At 35.8% G+C, this 20,644-nt stretch overlaps 1 protein-coding gene across 1 annotated transcript; it reads left to right on the forward strand.

Annotated features, from left to right (window-relative positions):
- The first annotated feature begins 555 nt into the window (after window positions 1–555).
- Window positions 556–9,235, forward strand: LOC105033590 (uncharacterized). The gene is made up of 3 exons (XM_019846700.3): window positions 556–2,131; window positions 7,860–7,952; window positions 8,466–9,235. Exons 1-3 carry the CDS (start codon window positions 1,776–1,778, stop codon window positions 8,995–8,997), a joined length of 981 nt encoding a protein of 326 aa, XP_019702259.2. The 5' UTR covers window positions 556–1,775; the 3' UTR covers window positions 8,998–9,235.
- Window positions 9,236–20,644: the final 11,409 nt, after the last annotated feature.

Genomic DNA, 20,644 nt, shown 5'->3' on the forward strand with positions numbered 1-20,644 from the left:
TATGATCTATCAAATATAGTAATTTTAGAACATTAAGATTATATGAGTATAAAATTTGAATCATTAATGATTTTAGATCTACGGTCTCATCTTATTTGGATCATTAAATGCTATTAATTTGAAAAATGAAGAGATTGCTGGACTTAAGAAGATAGCTCTAGTATCATGTGATATGGCTTGAGTCAACACGAACCATGAGAATCCAACAGAGAAACAGAACATCGGCGCTTGGTTGCAGACAAATGCGTCAGAGTGAATGGAAAATGTGACCACCGCGGTGGTAATCCGTGCGGAACAGGCCTTGGCATCTGCAGTGCATCATAGGTTCGAGACCATGTGCAGTTGATTAAATAAGGAGTTGCTATCTCTGCTATCCCGGTTACGCCCCTCTCTCCCCCCATAATTTTTTGTGTTAAAAAAAAAAAAAAAAAAAAAATGGGATCCGCGTTTGGAACGGTGGCGGTTCTACCGTTATGGGCCCCGCCCGGCCCATTGTTTGACGCCGGGTGGGATAAAGTACGGATATTGTCATCCTCGCTTCTATTTTAAGTTTTCTTGGATATAGCTCACCGTAGGGGGAATGGAAGGCGAGCGGGGCGGAGAAGTGAGGAGGGAAACCCTAGCCGGCTTCGACTGTAGACATTAAGAGGTCGGTATCTCTCAAGCAGTACGTTAATTTTCGCGCGTAAAAGGGGATCGGAGAGATCGGAAGGGGGTTGTGATGCGGGGATCGTAAAAAGGTTCTTCCTTTTCTCTTGTATTCGGTAGATCGATGTGCGTTCGGTGCTAATTCATAACTTGTTTATGGAGGTAGTCCTGAGATTATTCTGATCACTGGTGCCGTTGAGATCTGTAGCGAATTGAAGGAAGGGAGAGAGGGACGGAGGGGAAATGATTTGTTTCTGACATTCGTGTTTCATTTCTATGTTTTCCTGCTTCTCTATATTCGTTTTTTTGGTTGCCAAAAAAAGTTTTTTGAAGGAATTTGATGATTTTTTTGTGGAGTAATCTGGTTGTTTCTCCTAATCTACCCCTTTTTCTTTTCTTCTGCTGGCAAAAAGAAAATCGCCTTCTGTTTTCAACACCTTGGTTTCAGTTTCTGGACTTTCAAAATTTGCTAATATTATTCTTTATTTGACCTTTTATTAAAAAAAAATGGAACTTGTAAATTGTGTTTTTTCCTGAAATCTCGTGTCAATTGAATTTTGTATGCAGTCTATTTCCTGTTATGGTAGTTGTGTTGGATATCGATAAGGTATTTTTGATTTTGAAGGAAATAGGTCACTAACTAATATAGGGCGCTTAACAAAATGGATTTTGGATCGAATATTTAGACAAGATAATTTGTTTCTTTTCTAATTTGTCCTTTTGTCATCTGAAGCTGTTTTCCTCACCTCCTAAATAGGTTTACTAATGTTCTGCATTAACAAAAAAAGAAAGAAAGCATGCTTTTACTTTGAATACATGGTGGATGATTTTGTCCCGTCGCTTTTCTGTTTGCCCTTTTTGTTTGTATTGTTTTGAAACGTTTTTCATTTATTGTCTCATCGGATGCTGATTCCATATTGGGTCAAAAATTATATGTGCTCTGGGTTGCTCTTATTTTTGAGATTTGGGGTGTAGGAGTGCCTAATGGTGGAGGAGGATGTTTGTAACAGATTTTCTTTTTTTTTTCCTTTTATTTTTTATAGTTAATGGGTCCGTTTAACTGACCGAAGTAAGGTGGTTGAAGCAATGGGGTTAAAGTTAATGGGGTCGTGGGGAAAGGTATAGTAATGTGGAGTGGAGAATTTGGTAAATTTATTTGGTGCAGCCTGTGTTGTAGTGTTGGAATCGGGGTTGTTTCTTTTTTGGAAGGAAAGAATTGGTGGTTTGATTTGGACTCATGGAGGTGGCTTTGGATGTCTGGTTTTGTTGTGGACAGGGAGGAAGGTGTTGGTGGTGGTTGTAGTGGTGGTGGTGTTGGTCGTTTTGTTGGTGGTAGTGCAGATTGGTGGCAGCTGGTTGTGTTAAGGATAAAGACTGAAGATGAGTCAAAGCAGTCGCAGCCCTCCAAGGACCGCAGGATCCGCACTGAACGATCCTCATATCGTGATGCTCCATACAGGAGGGACATTCGCCGAGGTTCCAGGTCCTTATTCATTTTCCTTCCATCTGAGTATCATCAAATCTGTGATATCCTTCATTTGATCCAGTATACACCTATGGCTTACCTATTCTATTTTGGATTTGAACTATATTGCTATGTTTTGGCTACGTGCTTTTCCCACATACTTTGTTTAGAGTTAGATGTAATAGTCTGCAGTTGTACATGCATTTCATGTTGCATAAGTGAGGAGAACTTGAATTAAGAAATAATATATATACCAATGCCCCACTAGAAATGATGCCAATATTTTATTGCAATGCAAAAGTTGCCTCTTGAGCCCTCTAGATTTCCTTCGATGCCTTTTTGTTTTATATATTTAGGGAGTGAAAAAAAATAGAGCTCATACATTCAAACCTTTTATTTTTGTTGTTTGCTACATGGACTACTCATGTGGAAGAAATACATGATCATTCTTGCGATGCTTTCAATCGCTGTACAAATGCCTCATATGCACCAATTGGCAGCTAAACAACTGAGATGCATGCCCACTGGATGTTGTTAGGATTGGGATCAAGTTAGAAATCATTGAGAATTTTGATCATAGTGATCATGGATTCAATTGCTGATCATAAGTTTTTTTTTTTTAAATTTCTACAAAATCTTAAAAATATAAAATAAATTAAAAAAATTGAAAAATGAGTCTGTTATTAGATTAGTGAATAATAAGAGGCCATACATATAACAATCCTCATTTCCACAATCATAAACCTATATATGGTATGTCTGATGAAATAAGCGTCATGTCTACTTTTTCAAGGTATGTGTACTGAACCTATCAATTGAATATTCTTTTAGGTAGAATACTTTTGAGAAAAGTGTATCAAATTTTGAAAATGATTGCAGAAGTATGAAATTTTTCCTGTTGATCGTAATTCCATAAATTCCAAAGTTTCTGTTTGTTGACTTTTTAGAAGTCAAAAACTGTAACTAACATGCTACTTTTACATGTTCAAGATTGTTATGGATGAACAAGCAAGTTTAAAGGCATCTAATCCAATAAATTATATGAAATAGGATGCCATATGATCTAATATATAAATAACATGATTAAGTTGAATCTTATGATCCATGGGAGTGTGTGATGTATATTATAGATTTGGATCTTATTTCTAGACTAATCATGATCCAAAAATGAGATCAGGAATGTTCAAGGCCATTTTGATCAGTATAGTAAAATCCATATCATATATCATAAGTGTTTTAAGAACAAATTAGCTGCCTACATGCAACTTGAACTAATCAAATCTGTCTTGATTTGCATGCTGCATTATCTAATGCATCACCCACTTCATGAGGGTTTCATGTGGTTCAAGTTCTTTGTGGACCCTCCTACCTCATGCTTAATATATGCACACCTCATGTAGGGTATAGATCAGCTGGACCATGTCAAACATGAAACTTTCAAGGCTACCTATTAAACAGTACTTGATTAACAACATGTTTCAGCTGGACAGCTGCTTAACAACAAGCAGAAGTGCCAGAATTTGTCTTTGAATTATAGGCTAATAAAATACTAAAAAAGCAGTGTATAATCTTCACTTTGCTGCATCTTCAAAAATATGGAACAAAAAAGGAGAACAGCTGACACAAAGGGCAAAACTCCAATTGAGAAAGCAATTCAGGAAACCACTCAAATTTTGAAGTTGTTTGCTCTCACTTCAAACATGTCTTTCCTCTTCATCTTGATATATATGACAAAACCTATCTTCTCCCTCCCTTTTGGACTTGTTTGGTTGATGGGAATAATTTTCCCTCATTGGAATATTTTTTTCTAGAAAGCTGATGATTGGGTATATAATGCTTGGGAAAGTAGTTTTTACATGTTTAATTGACCGTGGGAAAATGGCACATTTTAGAGTGGCTAATGTTTAGTTGAGCATCTATTTTTCTGAAAAAATTATAAAAAATATCTATTATACCCTTAATAAAGGGAAATACCTAACCCCATTATATCTAAAAACTCGAATGGCACTTTTAGGAAAAAAATCACCCCAATTCCCAACAGTTGGGAATTGGACTTTCCCATGTCCCATATGGGTTTTTCCCCCATGAAATATGAGAATCTTATTTCCATGGGAAAGCTACATTTTCATCTCTCTCCCGACTCCCAACCAAACATAAGGCATTTCTTCATTTTTCCATTGACTGCACTATCGCCCCTCCGCTACCTGTGAACCTGTATAAATATATATGTATATGTCCTTGCCTCCTCGGCTTGTGTGTAAATTAAATCTCCAGTCTTTAAGAGTGCAACATACGGATCTTGAGGTAGTTTTGTAGAAGCATCTAATCATTATTGGTTAATCTCTATATCAAAATGATAGATTATGCATTCCGGCTTAACAAAACTAAAAATCCATTATTAGAAAAGAAAAAATAAATAAAAGAGAAGTGATTGGCACACTATGTGTGGTTGTTTTTCCTAATCATATTAAATGATCCAAATATTGCCAACTTGCTGAAACATAACTTCTCTTGAATGTTTGCTTAGACTTATATAGATTGGAATGCACAACTAGAGATGGTTAAGTCTATTTGTATGCAGCTACAAGGTCAGCCCTATTCTTTACAATCAAGCAGACCCTTTCCCAGTTGATAAGGCCTTATGAGTTGCCGTGCGAATGTCTAATGAGCTTATTTATAATTTGGAGCCTAATGAGAGGAGCAAATTTTATATGACTGCAATTTTGACTGAGCATGATCACCTTTATGCATAGTTGATGTTTACTTCAATCATTCAACAATCTTTCAGATCCGCATGTTTGCTTCTTATAGACTTTTGTCCACACTTAAAACCTATTTTATATTCTGGGTTCATTGCCACATCTATGATCAGTTTTGGTCTTGAAATTTCAACTTTCATAGTTCAAATTAGTGAAAACTCTGGTCTAAACTTGAATTTCCAGCAATCTATAGGTTTAACCTTGATTCTAAAGTTCCTATAGACCTCTACCATAGATTTCCTACATTAGTTTGGTATCCAAACCTTTGGAAAGCCAGCATAGCATCTGATCCAATTCATGGAACATATCTGACTGGCAAAAATGCCTTTATGAGTTGTGAACACTTCCTTGATGAAGATTCCACAGTAGATCTTGAACCACGTGATTTTCTTGGTTGGATCACGTATATAGAAGATTACTTAGATTGGTATAATATGTCTGTCCGTGTGGGAGTTCGTTTGTATTTTTCTTCCAATCTTCTGTCTCCCTATACTTGCTTCTTTACCTTTTCGCTTTGCTTTTTTGCCTCTTTTTTCTTTCGCTGTATTTTCATCTGCAGCCAACAGCATCCAATCAAACCTGATCGGATATAGTGAATTGCTACTAGATGTGAACCTTTAAAACCCTGACAAACCTTTTTGTCCTCCTTTCTTAATTCAATTTTAATTAGGGATCACATATAAATTGAATTTTTCCACACACTTTTTTTCTTGTCCTATCCTAAGCCCTTATAGATCCCCTCCCATAGATTGTCCTCTATCACTTTGTAGTTTGTGCTATGTCTGTAGCCTGGAATATATTAGGTTGTAACTTAATTTCTTGGCTACAATTGCCTGCGCTACTTGACAATTATGTACATCATATGGTATTAGTTGAAATAAGGACCTGTTAAAGGAATGGTTTATGAAACAATCCAAAAAACAAGCAACGTATGATGTCAATCTTTTGGGCTATATGGTCAAGTTGTATGGAACTGATATAGCATTATCATATGGAAGACATTCTTTTTGCTGGGTTTCATAAACTACAATAAGCTGATTAGACCTTTATCATAACCATGTTTATGAACTTCTCTAACTTGTTGTAGATTGTAAATTATCAAACCTTTGGATAAAAACTCAAATAGGTTCTTGAATGAAATACTGAAACCATAACCATACTGAAACCATGCAGGAAAGGTGAGAGAATATAGAGGAGAAGTAAACTAAGCAATTTAAGCAGTGACCTTACATAGCATATTTTGTTAAAGTAAAGATTCTTGACAAAGAAATGGTAAGTAAAAGATAGTAATTAGGTGTAAATGATTAAGTGATAACTGATTTCTCTTTGCCACAATGTGATCTGGTATTGTGACTGAAATATTACAGGACCATGATAGAACATCAAAGTTTCTATAGTAAAAAATGTAGTCCTAATTTTGCATGAAAAAAAGGTTACTCTTTAGGTCCAGTTTGGTCTCTACATTACATAATTAGATGTCTTCTAGTTGGTTGGCATGAAAGGATGCATGCTATGCTAGTTTAAGATTGAGACATAGCACAACTTGGAGGAATATGTTTCTGAATGGGTTACTTTACATATTGATCATTATCATGTGCTTTTTGGATTATCTCATGTCTTTTGATTTAATTTACTTAAATGCATCCTTACACATCATCGTGCTTCATGCATTCTTACATGACTCCCGATCCACCTTGATGAAAGCAGCCAGATCTGAAATATTGGTGTCAGAGTCAATGTCCAGTGGATTTCTGGAAGTAATGTTTCATTCCTTTATTTTGAGGACCAAGTGACATTTTTTCCTTTCTTTTTTCTCTGTTATCTTGCAAGTCTTTTTCTATACATCATGACATATTCAATATCTCTGTACATGTGCATAAATATGAGGCTGGGTGCATGGGTGTTCATGTGCTTGTTTGTGGCTTGGTGGAGGTAATAGATATGCACTTCTACAGTGTTGTTTGATTTCCATTTGCTGGTTACAAAGGACATTAATTTTGGTTCTAGTTTTACAATTTGAGTTGTAAAGAGGGCCCTGCCATTTAAAGATAAGAATTGTGTGTGCATGCATGCCTCTTGATGGAGATAATGGATATGCTCTTCTAGAATGTTGTCTGTTCTCCACTTGCTGGTTACAAAAATTGAGGATGTTATGTTTGCATGCATCATACAACTTGAGGAATAAAGAGGACTCTAACACTAAAGATTAGATTGAAGAGAAGCAAAAAAGTGACTTGGACTTCGAATTTGAGACAGACATGAATCAGTTTCGGGAAGGCTAGATATTGCATGTGGGTGAAGTTATGGATATGGGGAACGCATCTTGTTCATGCTTTATCAAATCAATATGGAGCTCTGCTGCGGCAGGTTTTGATGTGTGTTGACACATAAAGTAGGGAATCCAAGTAAACCCATCATGGAGATTGAGGAAGGAATTTGGAAAAGCTTGTTGTATGAAGTTTTCAAGAATGACCAAAGGTTTTCTCTAACCATGCTTTCGCTGATTCTGTGCTTTTCCAGATGAAATACCTTTATCCAAGAATGAGCTTTGTTAATATGTTAAAATGTGCATCATATTTCTTGCTTGGTTAATATGGCAAATTACTGATGTATTGATTGCATTTTCAGTTTACTAGCATGAATTTAATTGCCAGTGTAGCAAAGCTGGGTAGCTGGAAACTGGTACCTAAGGTAACGTACCTGCTTTGGAAATTCTGTGGAAACTTGAACCTGCACCTGCTTCATAAGTGCTTCCTTCAGGTGTCTTTAGACCCACACCTGCACCTGCTCCTGCATCTGCTCCACTCCCAATTCTGGCACAAGAACAGAAGACATGATATTACATGTTAACTTTATTAATAGAAATATATTATTGATTACTTGAAAATGGTCCTTAATGCAGTTAGTATGTTTTTTAAAATTATTTTTGTCAATAGAGTGCGATTGCTTGGATATTTGAAAATTTTTCATTTGTTTTTTCTTTTTAGGCGTCTTGATCTGTGCAAGAATTGCAAGCGACCTGGACACTATGCTAGGGAATGCCCAAATGTGGCTGTCTGCAATAATTGTGGCCTACCGGGGTAAGAATCAGAATATAATATGCCTCACTATATATTTACATGGTCTTAGTAGGCTTGTGGTTTGGATTTTGCCAGTACTTGATTTTTGATTGGTGGATCTTACTGTTGATGGCAGTGTAGATATATGTCATATCTGTGATGATTTACATTGCATCACAGTGCATCATAAACTGAAAACCAATACGTGAGTCATAATCCCAATGCAGTTTGCTTGATCAAATACAATGTAAAATGGTAATAGCAAGTTTGAATGGGTTTTGGCAGTGTGGTTTTGCAGGTTAATTTGAATCATCAATGACATCTGATTGCCGTTGAACTGCATATTAACTGTAAATACGTCCTCTATTCTTCCCCATCTTCATTCAGATCACTTTTCTAACTGTTCTACTAGCCTTCATCTTTTCTTATCCCAGAAATATTCACATGCATAATTTGATTTTCCAATGAGTGAAAAGTTTTATTCCTTAGTTTTCATTGGTTTTAGATGTATTATGATGCAACCCATTTAATCAGGCACATAGCGGCAGAATGCACTACAAAGGCCCTCTGTTGGAACTGCAAAGAGCCTGGCCATACAGCAAGCAAGTGCCCGAATGAGGGTATTTGCCATACCTGTGGCAAGGTTGGCCATCTTGCGAGGGACTGTACTGCTCCCCAGCTGCCACCGGGTGATTTAAGACTCTGCAACAATTGCTACAAGCAAGGACACATTGCTGCTGATTGCACCAACGAGAAGGCCTGCAACAACTGCAGGAAGACGGGGCACCTGGCTCGTGACTGCCAAAATGAGCCTGTGTGCAACCTGTGTAATGTTGCTGGGCATGTGGCCAGGCAATGTCCAAAGGCAGAGGTTATCGGCGAAAGGAGTGGTGGGCTTCGTGGTGGATACCGGGATGTGGTATGCCGGAATTGTAACCAATTCGGCCACATGAGCAGGGACTGCATGGGGCCACTGGTAATCTGCCACAACTGTGGTGGAAGGGGTCACTGGGCATACGAGTGTCCTTCTGGGAGGTTCCTGGACCGTGGCCCACGAAGGTACTGAATGATTGGTGGCGGCCTCAACGTGATGCTCTGCAGCTGAATATCTGAGCTCTGGACCAAATTTTAGATGAACTGCATTTTGAGTTTATTTGCGTGGTTATATCTTGATTATTGGACAGGATTTGGATTTAGTGGAGTCATCTTTATAGGCCTGTAACAGTTAATAATTAAACTTTATGGTGGAGTCTCATATCCTGTGATTGTGACTAATTTTTCACGTAAGCATGGTTTGGCTATCATTTGGATTGTTTCTTGTGCTGGTGTTGCTTCCAGGTGATTGGCTCAGCTGCTATACTTCCCGAAAACTGCTGGCGTTGAATTTTCTTTGGGCAGATGTGACCAGGAGATCAACTGCAACCAAATGATTTCGATGGTATGCATCACCCTTGTACTAGAAGCAGCTCTCCCTCAGCAACTGGTTTTTGTGAGGCCGGTAGTATTGCATCTGCCAAAGGCACATTATTCAAGTGACAGCAAGTCTCTATGCTTGAATTCAATGTTTTTCTTAGCCCATAAACTTGCTTGATAAGAAACGAAGCCAATTCTTCTGCATGTGTTGTTATCAGCCATTTGAATGGTTGCCTTTTGGTTTGAGATTGCTAATTTTCTAAGGCTCAGGACAATGTTTCTTGGACAACTCTGCTCGTTGACTATGCTTATTGATCGTGTAACAGGATTAATCATAAATAATGCGTTCATGATTTTATCCATTACCACAGAATTCTGCATAAAAAGTGTATTTAAACTCGAAGGGAAAGAGAGTATTCAGTCACCAATCATAGGGGGAGCAAGAGAGAGAAGAAGGAAAAAATGCACTAAAATCAATAAATGCAAGAATGATCTTCGAGGGTGATGTAATCAACCAATCGATTTTTCAAATGTATATAGATAAATATCCATAATTAGGTGAAGAATCATTTGACTGATCAGTGTGAGGAGATTTTGACCGAGGATGAATTCCTTACATTTGAAGGTAGGATTGGCCCAAGCTTATTAATGATTTCATTACAATAGCTATTGGATTAAAGAGAAAAAGATCTCCTAAAATAAAGGTCCTATCGATTCAACAATCAGATTCTCCTCCTCAATCTAAGCCTAAGCATGATATTACTACTTCTGTGTCCAGCCCATCTTCTAACGTCAGTGACCTTGCAATTAACTCCCATACATTTTCTGTTTCTGGCCTAGAGGCTGCTCCTTCTACTAGTCGTACTACTGGCTTTTCAGCTGACTCTTCTCCTTCAAACTCCCAATCTTCTGCCTCCAGTTCCCATGCTCAAATGTTTGATCAGTTGTGAGAAGCTCTAGGTACTAAATTAAACCAATCTACTGACACTTCCTGAGTTATCTGTTGTTCTTCACAGTTTGTCTAAGTCAACGCCTCTAGATGCTTCCCCCTCCATATGATGATCTTATCTTGGAATTGTAGGGGAGCTCCTAAGCATCCCTTTGCTAATTACCTTAAGAATCTTATTCGGATTCATCGGCCCGATGTTTGTCGCATTTTGAAAACTCATTTGTCTAATGTAGCTAGGATTAGGGTAGAGCGTATTTTAGAGCCACATTGGAATTTATTTATGTTGCTCTCTATTGGCTTGTCGGGTGGTATTTTGATTTTTTGGCATAAAGATCTTAGTGCTCTAGATCTCATCCATTCTGATCAGCAAATTATTTTTCGTGTTATTACCCCTTCTTCAAGTGATCATTGGATTATTAGTATTGTGTATACTAGTACTATTGGTATGCAGTATCGTACACTTTGACAAACCACTACTATTGTTCTTAATTTGAATTTGCCTACTCTCCTTATAGGTGATTTTAATTATATTTTTAGTCCTTTAAATAAAAAGATGGTCGTCCTTTCTCCTTAAAAAGGAATATTAGTGAGTTCAAATCGTTCGAGCAATCGAAAGGTCCTATAGATCTAGGTTTTCAAGATCCAAAGTATACTGGTGCAATAACCAACTTGGTACTTAACATGTTTGGGAAAGGATTGATAGGACTTTTGCTAATGCTTAATAGGTTAATTCTTATTCTAACTCCTTTGCTAGGCATTTAGCACACTTTGCTTCAGATCATTATCCTCTATTCCTTACGATTGCTTCTGCTTTTGTATCTGGCCCTAAATCTTTTCGCTTTGAGAAATTTTGGTTGTTTTGTGATCCCGTTTGTGACATTGTTCACTGTGCTTAGCAATACCCTCATTAGCATTATCTTGACGTTAGATTAACTTTTCTTCTAACCGATACTTGTATAGCTCTTCGTCATTGGAATCGTCATAAGATTGGTATCCTTTTTTGCATAGGTGATCTTCTTAGTAGTAGACTGGAGCAACTCCAACTCAAAGAATATATACACGGTGGTTTATCCTCTCAATATTATCATGTTCTTGTTGCTTCCCTAGGGCAATATAATCTTGATCTTCATCAGCAAGAAGTATTTTGGCATCAAAAATCTCATGTTTTGTGGCTTAAAGAAGCTAATAACAACACTCGTTTCTTTCATAATTCCACAGTTTTGTGGCATAGACAAAATCATGTTCATCAAATTTAGTCTCCCGCTGGATATAAGGAAAAGGATATTGCTCAGGTTCATGAACTCTTTTTAGATTATTTTAAGCTTTGTTGGTTGTCTTCTGATGAGCAATCCTTTTCTAATTTTGTTGCCTCCTATCTCTACTCAAGTTTTTGCTACTCAAAATGAGTCCTTGCTTGTAGCCTTTACCAAAGAAATAGAATCTGTAGTCTGATATATGAATTCTAATAAAGCTTCGAGCTCAGATGGATTTCCTCCCCTCTTTCTTAAAGTTTTTTGGCCAATTGTTAAGAATGATGTTGTCCAAGCTGTCAATCATATCTTTACTTCCTGCTTTATGCCTCATTCATGGAAACAAACATTTATTACCTTTATTCCAAAAATTTCTAATCCTCAGCAGATCACCGACTATCGACCTATCAGTCTATGTAATACTACGTATAAGATTATCGCTAAACTTCTTGCAAATCATCTCAGGCCTTTTCTTTCGACCCTTCTTTTCTTTACTCAAGAGGCTTTTGTTCCAAATCATCATATTACTGAAAGTATTTTGATGTCTCAAGAAATTATGCATTCCTTAGAGTTGCTTCTGAAATAAAAGTCTTATGACTCTGAAAATTGATATGGAAAAGACTTTTCATAAAGTCTTATGGGACTTTCTTTTTTGAGTTTTAACTCATTTTGGCTTCCATCCTCATTTTATGTCATGGAATAAGATATGTGTGACTTCTGCTAATTTTACCTTGCTCATCAATGGGGTGCCTACTTTGTGGTTTCCTACTTTAGAGGTTAAGCCAGGGATGCCCTTTGTCCCCTTATCCTTTCATTTTATGTTCCCACATGCTATCTTCGCTCCTTCAATTAGCTGTTAATTCATATGTTTTGTGGGCTTATAGACCTTCTTCTCAAGGTCCTTTCCTTATTATTTTTTTCAGATGACTGCTTGTTGGTCACTCTTGAATCCATTCATGATCGTATTTGCCTTAAACTTCTTCTTAATTTATATTGTGCTCTTGCTGGTCAATCTATAAATATCCACAAATCCTACATCACTTTTAGTCCCCCACTAATCCTAGAGTTAAGCATCCAATTGTTCAACTTCGAGGACTCCTTCAAAGTCTAACCCATAGATCTATCTTGGAGTTCCTCTCTCTAGAGGTAGATTAAATGTTTCTAATTTTACTTATCTTCTCACAAGGTCAAGTCCATAATTGAGAGTTGATAGTGGAAAGCTCTTTCCTTTGTGGGGCATGCCATCTTGCTTCAATCAATTTTAACCTCTCTTCCCATATATACTATGTCTTTTACTTATATTCCTTACTCTTTAATTCATAAGGTTGATCATTATTTTCGTGCATTTCTATGGGGTCACTCCCTTGGTGGTTGTGGCTTGCACTTTATTTCTTGGTCTATTGTATGTTCTCCAAAGTGACAAAGGGATTTGGGTCTTCATTCCTACTTTTTACTCATAAGGTTCTTATGGCTAAGCTAGCAGCACATTTGATTCTTCACCCTAATACTCTCTAGAGTCGATTGATTAGTGCTAAGTATAGCTTTTCGAACTCTTGGATCCACTACTTACCTCCTCAAAAATCTTCTTCTATATGGAAACAAATTTCTCTCATGCATGCCTTATCTCCTATCAGTTTTAGTGGGCTTTAGCTGATAGCTCTTCGGTTAATTTTTTTATGACCCTTGGATTACTGACTTCCTCTTGCTACTTAGCCAACGTTTCTTAATATGGAGGTAGATCTGCGAATGTCCAAGTTCAAGATTGTATTCTTTCCAATTGCACTCAAATCAACAAGCTTTACTGCAAGTATTCTCTACTGACATGATGTCTATCATTCAAAATATTCCCATCTCCTATGGACTTGGACTTCATCAGCTTTGTTGGAGCACTATAAGGACTAATAATATTTCTATGCATGATATTTCTTCACTTTTACATCTATCTAGTTTCCCTTCATTTTCCTTTACTTGGCTGTGGAAGTTATAGCTTCCTGCAAATGTGAAATTCTTCGGTTGGAAGTTCTTGTGGTCATATATTCCTACAAGAGCCTATTTAGTTGCCAAAAAAATTCTTCCATCAGTTGCTGCAAATTGTGATCTTTGTACTAATCAAATTGAAGATAATGAGCACTTATTCATTACTTGTCCATTTGCTCCCTCTTTATGGATGGTGGTAGCCCGAATTACCCGATACAACATCTTTTTCCATTCTTTGCCTACTCTAGTATCTATTCTCACTGGTGCCTAGGTAGAGAAGAGAATTAAGATTATTGTACACTATACTCTATGGCTTTTATGGTCTGGTCGGAATTAGTGAATATTTGAGCATCAGACTATTCCTGTAGATAGTTGCTTCGTCGATTATCTTGTTTCTTGCAAGATGACTGTCATGCCCCAAACTTAAATCCGGATCAAGAATGTAATGGGACCCACTCCTTAGAATAAGATCCTAAAAAATATGCAAGGTCTATTATTTTATAAATACATCAATCAAATTTAGATAGTGATAAAAGCAAATTCACTATTTTTTATTCAATACAAATATAAATTCTCCATAGCAAATAAGAAATAGAACAAAGACTCTCTTTGTCTAAAATAATTTTTATTTAAGCCCCATACAATATTCTAGATCTAAAAAAAATATAGAAGTGAGCTTTACAGGCTCAGCAAGTTATCAAAACATCTAATTCAATTAAGTATTTTGTATAAATTTTTTTTTTAAGTTGCATAAATTTCATAAAAATATCTCAATGAGTACAAAAGCATGCCATAATAATCAACATGGATTCAAAATATGCATTTTGCTTCATACAAATTTTTTAATCACTCAAAGATCAAAGATCAGCCTTCCACTCTCACTCTCTTAGTCCCTCTAACTATGACCATGATCGTCCTATAGCTAGCTCCAAAAGAGACTAGATTCTAACTACAATATGTCATCCATCAGTCATGCACCAGTGATCCCCCATTGGAGGTGCGAAAAAAAACTAGCTTTGATATTATCTAAAAAACATGCTCTCATTAATACATGCTAGCAATCAACTCTGCTTGTTTAGGTCCCAAAGAAAAGCTACCCTTAACTACAATACATTGTTCACTAGTGTGTGCCAGTGATCGTCCCACTGAAGGTCCAAAAGATGATTAGATTCTGAATCTGTGTGATCATAGTTGACTAGAGAGTAGTAATCGACATATAATATATTTTGATGCAAAAAATATAATTTATTTTTTACTAAAATATGCATATTTGATCAAACATTTCACTAATCATTTCATATAGAGCACATAAGATAATTGATTTAAACATAATACTATAGCAATAAATAAATGTAGAATCAAATCTCATGCATGATAAAATACATTAGGGTAGAGGTAACTTACCATTCTTGCTTTAGATTTTCATTAAACTTTACCACTAGAAATATCAATCAAAATCTAAATTAATTAAATATCCTATTAAGCTTTTAAATAGAAAATATTCTAATTTACACCATCGAATCCTATCTAACATCCAGGGGTCTCGACCAACCCTAGGATCTAAAAATATCTATCAAATATAGGTCTTATAGGTGAAAAATCATGATTACCTATATATGATGGATTTGGTAGCGATCAATTCTCTCGCTATACAGATATGTGATTCCTCCTAATCAATTTAAAATCCCTAATTCAAATCTAATCATCCATTAAAGAAAAGTGGAACTAATTGAAGTGATTAGGCTTGGTCTAGGTGAATCAATAAAGATGGAAAATAGAGAGAGAATCACTCTAGGTAGGTTAGTCAAGGGGTTTGATCTATCAATGATCATGATATCCAAAGCAAAGATCAAAGAAGGGAGACAAACACAGAAAAATGCATTATAGAAATTAATTCAATAATAAAATAATGCAGGAAATGGGAAAATAAGGGGAAAGAAGGAAAGAAGTGAAGGAAGAAAAGAGAGGGAAGGAAAAAAGAAGAAGGAGAAGGGTGGGTTACTGGTTAGTAGGGATGGTGGTGGCATAGCCAATACAGCCCAGGTTCGACGGAATGGTGGCACCGACGGTGGCGGCCTAAGAGCAAAGCAAAGGGCAGAAAGTAGAGGTTTAAAATAGGTTAAAATAATCTAAAAAAATAGGGCTCGGGTCCAAGGATAATAAAAAAGAGGGAAGAGAGTTCACCAGTGATCAATAGGGGCAACGAATCTTGGTTGATGATAGTGGCTTTCTGACATTTCAAAAGCCACAAAATCGGGCCAAAATAGGATGGGAAGGGGGAGGAAAAGGGGTGTTTTGGGCAATCGAACTCAGGCTAAGGTGTCTTTTCGACTACTAGAAAGGAAGAAGGGAGGGAAGAGGGGAAGAAGCTTGGTGATATGGATTGCCAGGGAGGAAGAGGGTCTAAATAAGGCTTGTCCATCGTGAAGATAAGATCGGCATAATATCGATCATTTGCTAGTTGCACTGGCCTTCAGCCAGTTATATTGACCCAGTGACCTTGCACCGGCCACTCTTGGGTGGCCTTATCCTTGATAACAAGGATCGAATAGGGGATCGATATCTCCCCTATTCTGATCCTAATTTTTTTTCAAAATTTATGGTTGAAGTTGGCAGTGGATTTGCCAACTTCAGAAAAAAAAAAAGAGCCTAGGCAGATCGGGTTTCATATTCTCCTAAAAAAAATTAATCTTCAAAATTTAAAAATTTAAATCTTTTAAAGTTAAAACTACACACATGATCATACTATTCAAATGCTTAAAAGTAATCTAATCACTCAGATCAAAATCAATGCTCATATGCATTTTTATACTAAAGCACAAGCTCTTCCCAAAATTACTTTACAACTCGAAACATCTGAGCCAACTCACAAATTTTGCCCCTCAAATAATACATAGTCAAGATCTTGTCTCTTGTTGATTAAAATCAGTGTGATAATCCTATTTGGATCAATTATCTAAAGCTTTTCATTACATTCATGATTAAGATATAGACTAACAAATTAGCACTAAATAAGTGATCAAGAGTCTGAGATCGAAATCATCATCACAATATAAATACATATTTATTCAAGATTAGATTGGGATTGATTGGATACAAAAATTTCATAGCAAGATCGATAATTAAAATTAATTGTATTGGGGTTAGAGCTTGAAATGAATTCGGTATAAACACTATGGTGAAGTTTCAATCTTACAAAAGATAATGATCCATCTTGATTAGAGTCAAATTATTAGATGGCTATGAAGATAATCATAATTATATAGTGATGATATAGATAACAAGACTATCATGAAATATGAAATGATCAATATTGAATTATAAACGTAAGTCTAAGTTAATAAGTACTTAATAGCATGATTTCTATATTGAAGTTAAGATTATAAGGAGAGAGAAATAATACATGATTGATTCGAATACTTAACAAATTAGGTCAACTTAAATCAGTAATCAAGTAACCCAAGACATGAGATGCTCAAAGTTCCATCAGTACAGCATGATTAGGCTAAAAATCAAATTCTCTCTTATTGAAAATCAAATCTTCCTTCATAAAATATTTCAAATCACAATCAATATTTTTTATTAGCTTTTAAATGACTCAAGCCACCATATTTTTACTATGCACTCTGATCAATATTCTCTAAAATTAATTTCTTAACGATCCCCAAATTAAAATTTTTATAAAATTTAAGATTTTTGTCCTTACTTTTTCAAATACATTGGATCCTGATTAACCGTCAAGATAATTGCCGTAAAAGTTATTATATTCCATATCCAACTCTGGATTACCTCAACAATTCAATCAGGCAATACAAAATTATCTCTGTCTTTCAAGAATGTTAATTCTATGCTCCCATAAATTACAAGTTCCAAATTATCTTCCTTATAAGCATAATCAATCCACTAGAATCTTCTCTTCTAGGTCAAACCTATTTAAGTTTTTTATGAAATCCTACTAGCATTTCAAAAATGATGATGCAAGATTCATGATCAATTCATAAACCTGATTTTTAACTTCAAAAAAAATAATTTACACAAAATTTAGTAATCTAGTTCAAGGATTCATTAGAAACTCCTCAAGGATATAGACTCTATGATTTCACAATGAGACCAATTCCATCAATTTCGAATCACATCTATTTTTTATTATTATTAAAATTTTTAATCCAAAATAATATTTTATAAAATTAAAATTGCTATCACATATCGAGATTATATCCAATTTACATTCCTAAAATATTTGAATGTTAATAGAATACCTCACGTCCATATTACTCAAAATATATCTCGATATATCAATTATTCATGACATTTTTTCTTCGAAACTAGGCTTGTTGCTTGTCACCAAGATTTTTTTTTAACAATGTCAACCTAATGTGCTTATCCTAAGCAAATTGTCCTAAGGACCTCAATTTATATCCACAAAATATAGCAATTACAAGATAATTCATTGAACTCCTAGTACTATCAATTATTTCGAGATATCAATCAAAATCCTAAATTCTACCCCACTCTCATTACTATTCTAAACTTTAAGATCTTAAATCTAAGCTCTGGTACCATGCTATCACATTTCAAACCTAGTATTCGGATCGAATATGTAATGGATGCACACTTCTTAAAGCAAGGTTCTAAAGAATATGCAAACCTGTCTTTTTATCAATATATCAATCCAACTCAAGTAGTGGTAAAAGCAAATTCACTAATTTTTATTCAATATAAATATAAATTCTCTAAGACAAATAGGAAATAGAAGAAATATCCAACGAAAGTTCAAAATAATTTTCATTTAAAGATAGCTAAGCAAATAACACCTAAAACCCTATGCTCCTTATAGATCAATCCCAAACCCCATACGATCTTTGGATCTGAAAAAAAAGAATATAAGAGCTTTATAGCCTCAGTAGGTTACCAAAACCTCTAATTCAATTAATATTTTATGCAAAAAATAAATTTTTAAGTTACATGAATTGTCATAAAAGTATCTCAATTAGTACAAAAGCATGCTATAACAATCAATATGGATTTGAAATATACATCTTGCTTGAAATAATTTTTCAATCACTCAAATGTTGGCCTTTCACTCTCACTCTCCTAGTGCCTTGACTGTAGCCATAATCAGCCTGTAGCTAGCCCTGAAAGAGACTAAATTCTGACTACAATATGCCATCTATCGATCATACTCAGTGATCGCCCATTTGAGGTCTGAAAAAAAAATTAATTCTGATATCATATGGAAAATGTGCTCTCATCAATACATACTAGCAATTAGCACGTCTGGCTAGGTCTAAAAGAAAAGCTAGCCCCTATTACAACACACCATCTATCGGTGTGTGCCAATGATCTCCCCACTGGAGGTCTGAAAGGTGACTAGATGATCATAGTGGACTAGAGAATAGTAGACCAATACATAACACATTTTGATGCAAAGGAATATAATTCATTTTTTGCTAAAATATGTATATTTGATCAAACATTTCACTAATCATTTTCATATAAAGCACATAAGATAATTATTTAAACATAATATTGCAGCAATAAAAAAATATAGAATCACATAAAATACATTAGGAGTAGAGGTAACTTACCATTCCTACTCTAGATTTTCGTAAAACTTTACCAACTAGGAATACCAACAAAAAATTAAAATAATAAAATATCCTATTAGGCTTTTAAGTAGAAAATATTCTAATTTACATCATCGAATCTTGTCTAACATCTAGAGGTCTTGACTAACCCTAGGATCTAAAAATATCTATCAAATATAGATCTTTTAGGTGAAAAATCATGATTACTTGTATGTAATGGATTTGGTTGTGATCAAGTCCCTAGCTATTCGATCTATAATTTCTCCTGATCAATTTAAAATCTTCAAGTCAGATCTAATTATGAATTAAAAAAAATTGAACTAATTAAAGTGATTAGGCTCCATCCAAATCAATCAATAGAGATAGAAAATAGAGAGAGAATCACTCTGAGCTAGGTTAGTGCAAGGGTTTTATCTATCAATGATCATGATATCCAAGCAAAGATCAGAGAAGAAGACAAACATAGAAAAATGGCATTGTAGAAATTTATTTAATAATGAAATAATGTAGGAAATGGAAAATAGAGGGGAAAGAAGGGAAGGAAGAGAAGGAAGAGAAGAGAAAGAGAGGGAAGGGAAAAGAAGGAGAACGATGGAGTTGATGGCTAGATAGGGATGTGGTGGCATGAGGAGCATAGTCAAGGTCCGACAGCGGTGGCGACACTATGGTGGTGGCCTAAGAGCAAGGCCAAAGAGGTAGAAAAATAAGGGTTTGAAATAGGTTAAAATAACTTGAAAAATGGGCTTAGGTCCAAGGAGAATAGAAGAGGAGGAAAGAAAGCTCACCGGTGATCAATGATGTGGCAAATCTTGATCGACGATAGTGGCTTTTTGGCATTTCAAAAGCCACGAAATCAAGCCAAACAGGACAAGGTAAGGAAAAGGGTGTTTTAGGCGGCAGGACTTGGGTTAAGGTGCTTGTTGGCCGCCAAAGAGAAGGAAGGAGGGAAAGAGGGGAAAAGCTCGATGATGCTGATTGCCGAGGAAGAGGGAGGGTCCAAATAGGGCTCGTCCATAGAGAAGATAAGGCTAGTGTAACACCGGCCATTCACTGATTGCACTGACCTCCAATGACCTTCAACCAGTCGTACCAGCCAACGACCTCACACCAGCGATGGCCTTATCCCTTAATAACGAAGATCGGGCAGGGGATCGGGATCTCTTCTGTTCTGATCTTAAGTTTTTTTTTCAAAATTTATGATTGAAGTCAGTAATCGATTTATCGATTTCAAAAAAAAAAAAAAAATCTAAATGGACCAGATTTCACAATAACTGTACTACTAAATGCCTTATCTCTCCATCATATTGAGGTAGCTCAATGTCACTATCTTCTTCATCTTTTCTCCTTCTGTTAGCTAGTTAGCCCCACCCCTTGGTGCAGTGAAAGTTAATTTTGATAGATTTCTTCATATCAGTCAAGACTCTTCTGGATACCCTTTAAAGGCTATAGCTATTCGGTTGAACCCTACCTTTGTGCCGTTTGTTGGGCTCATTGGTGCATGGGCAAGATTGCAAGCTGCTGTTCATGTCCTCAAGT

This window comes from Elaeis guineensis, chromosome 11 (genome assembly GCF_000442705.2).
Source record: "Elaeis guineensis isolate ETL-2024a chromosome 11, EG11, whole genome shotgun sequence".
NCBI classification, from domain to species: domain Eukaryota; kingdom Viridiplantae; phylum Streptophyta; class Magnoliopsida; order Arecales; family Arecaceae; genus Elaeis; species Elaeis guineensis.

What these genes read in the sequence shown, in the direction of transcription:
- LOC105033590 (XM_019846700.3), top strand. Translation starts at nt 1,776, where the DNA reads ATGTGGAGTGGAGAATTTGGTAAATTTATTTGGTGCAGCCTGTGTTGT. An exon ending in GACATTCGCCGAGGTTCCAG is followed by an intron (nt 2,132 to 7,859) that starts GTCCTTATTCAT and finishes TTTTCTTTTTAG; the next exon opens with GCGTCTTGATCTGTGCAAGA. An exon ending in AATAATTGTGGCCTACCGGG is followed by an intron (nt 7,953 to 8,465) that starts GTAAGAATCAGA and finishes CCATTTAATCAG; the next exon opens with GCACATAGCGGCAGAATGCA.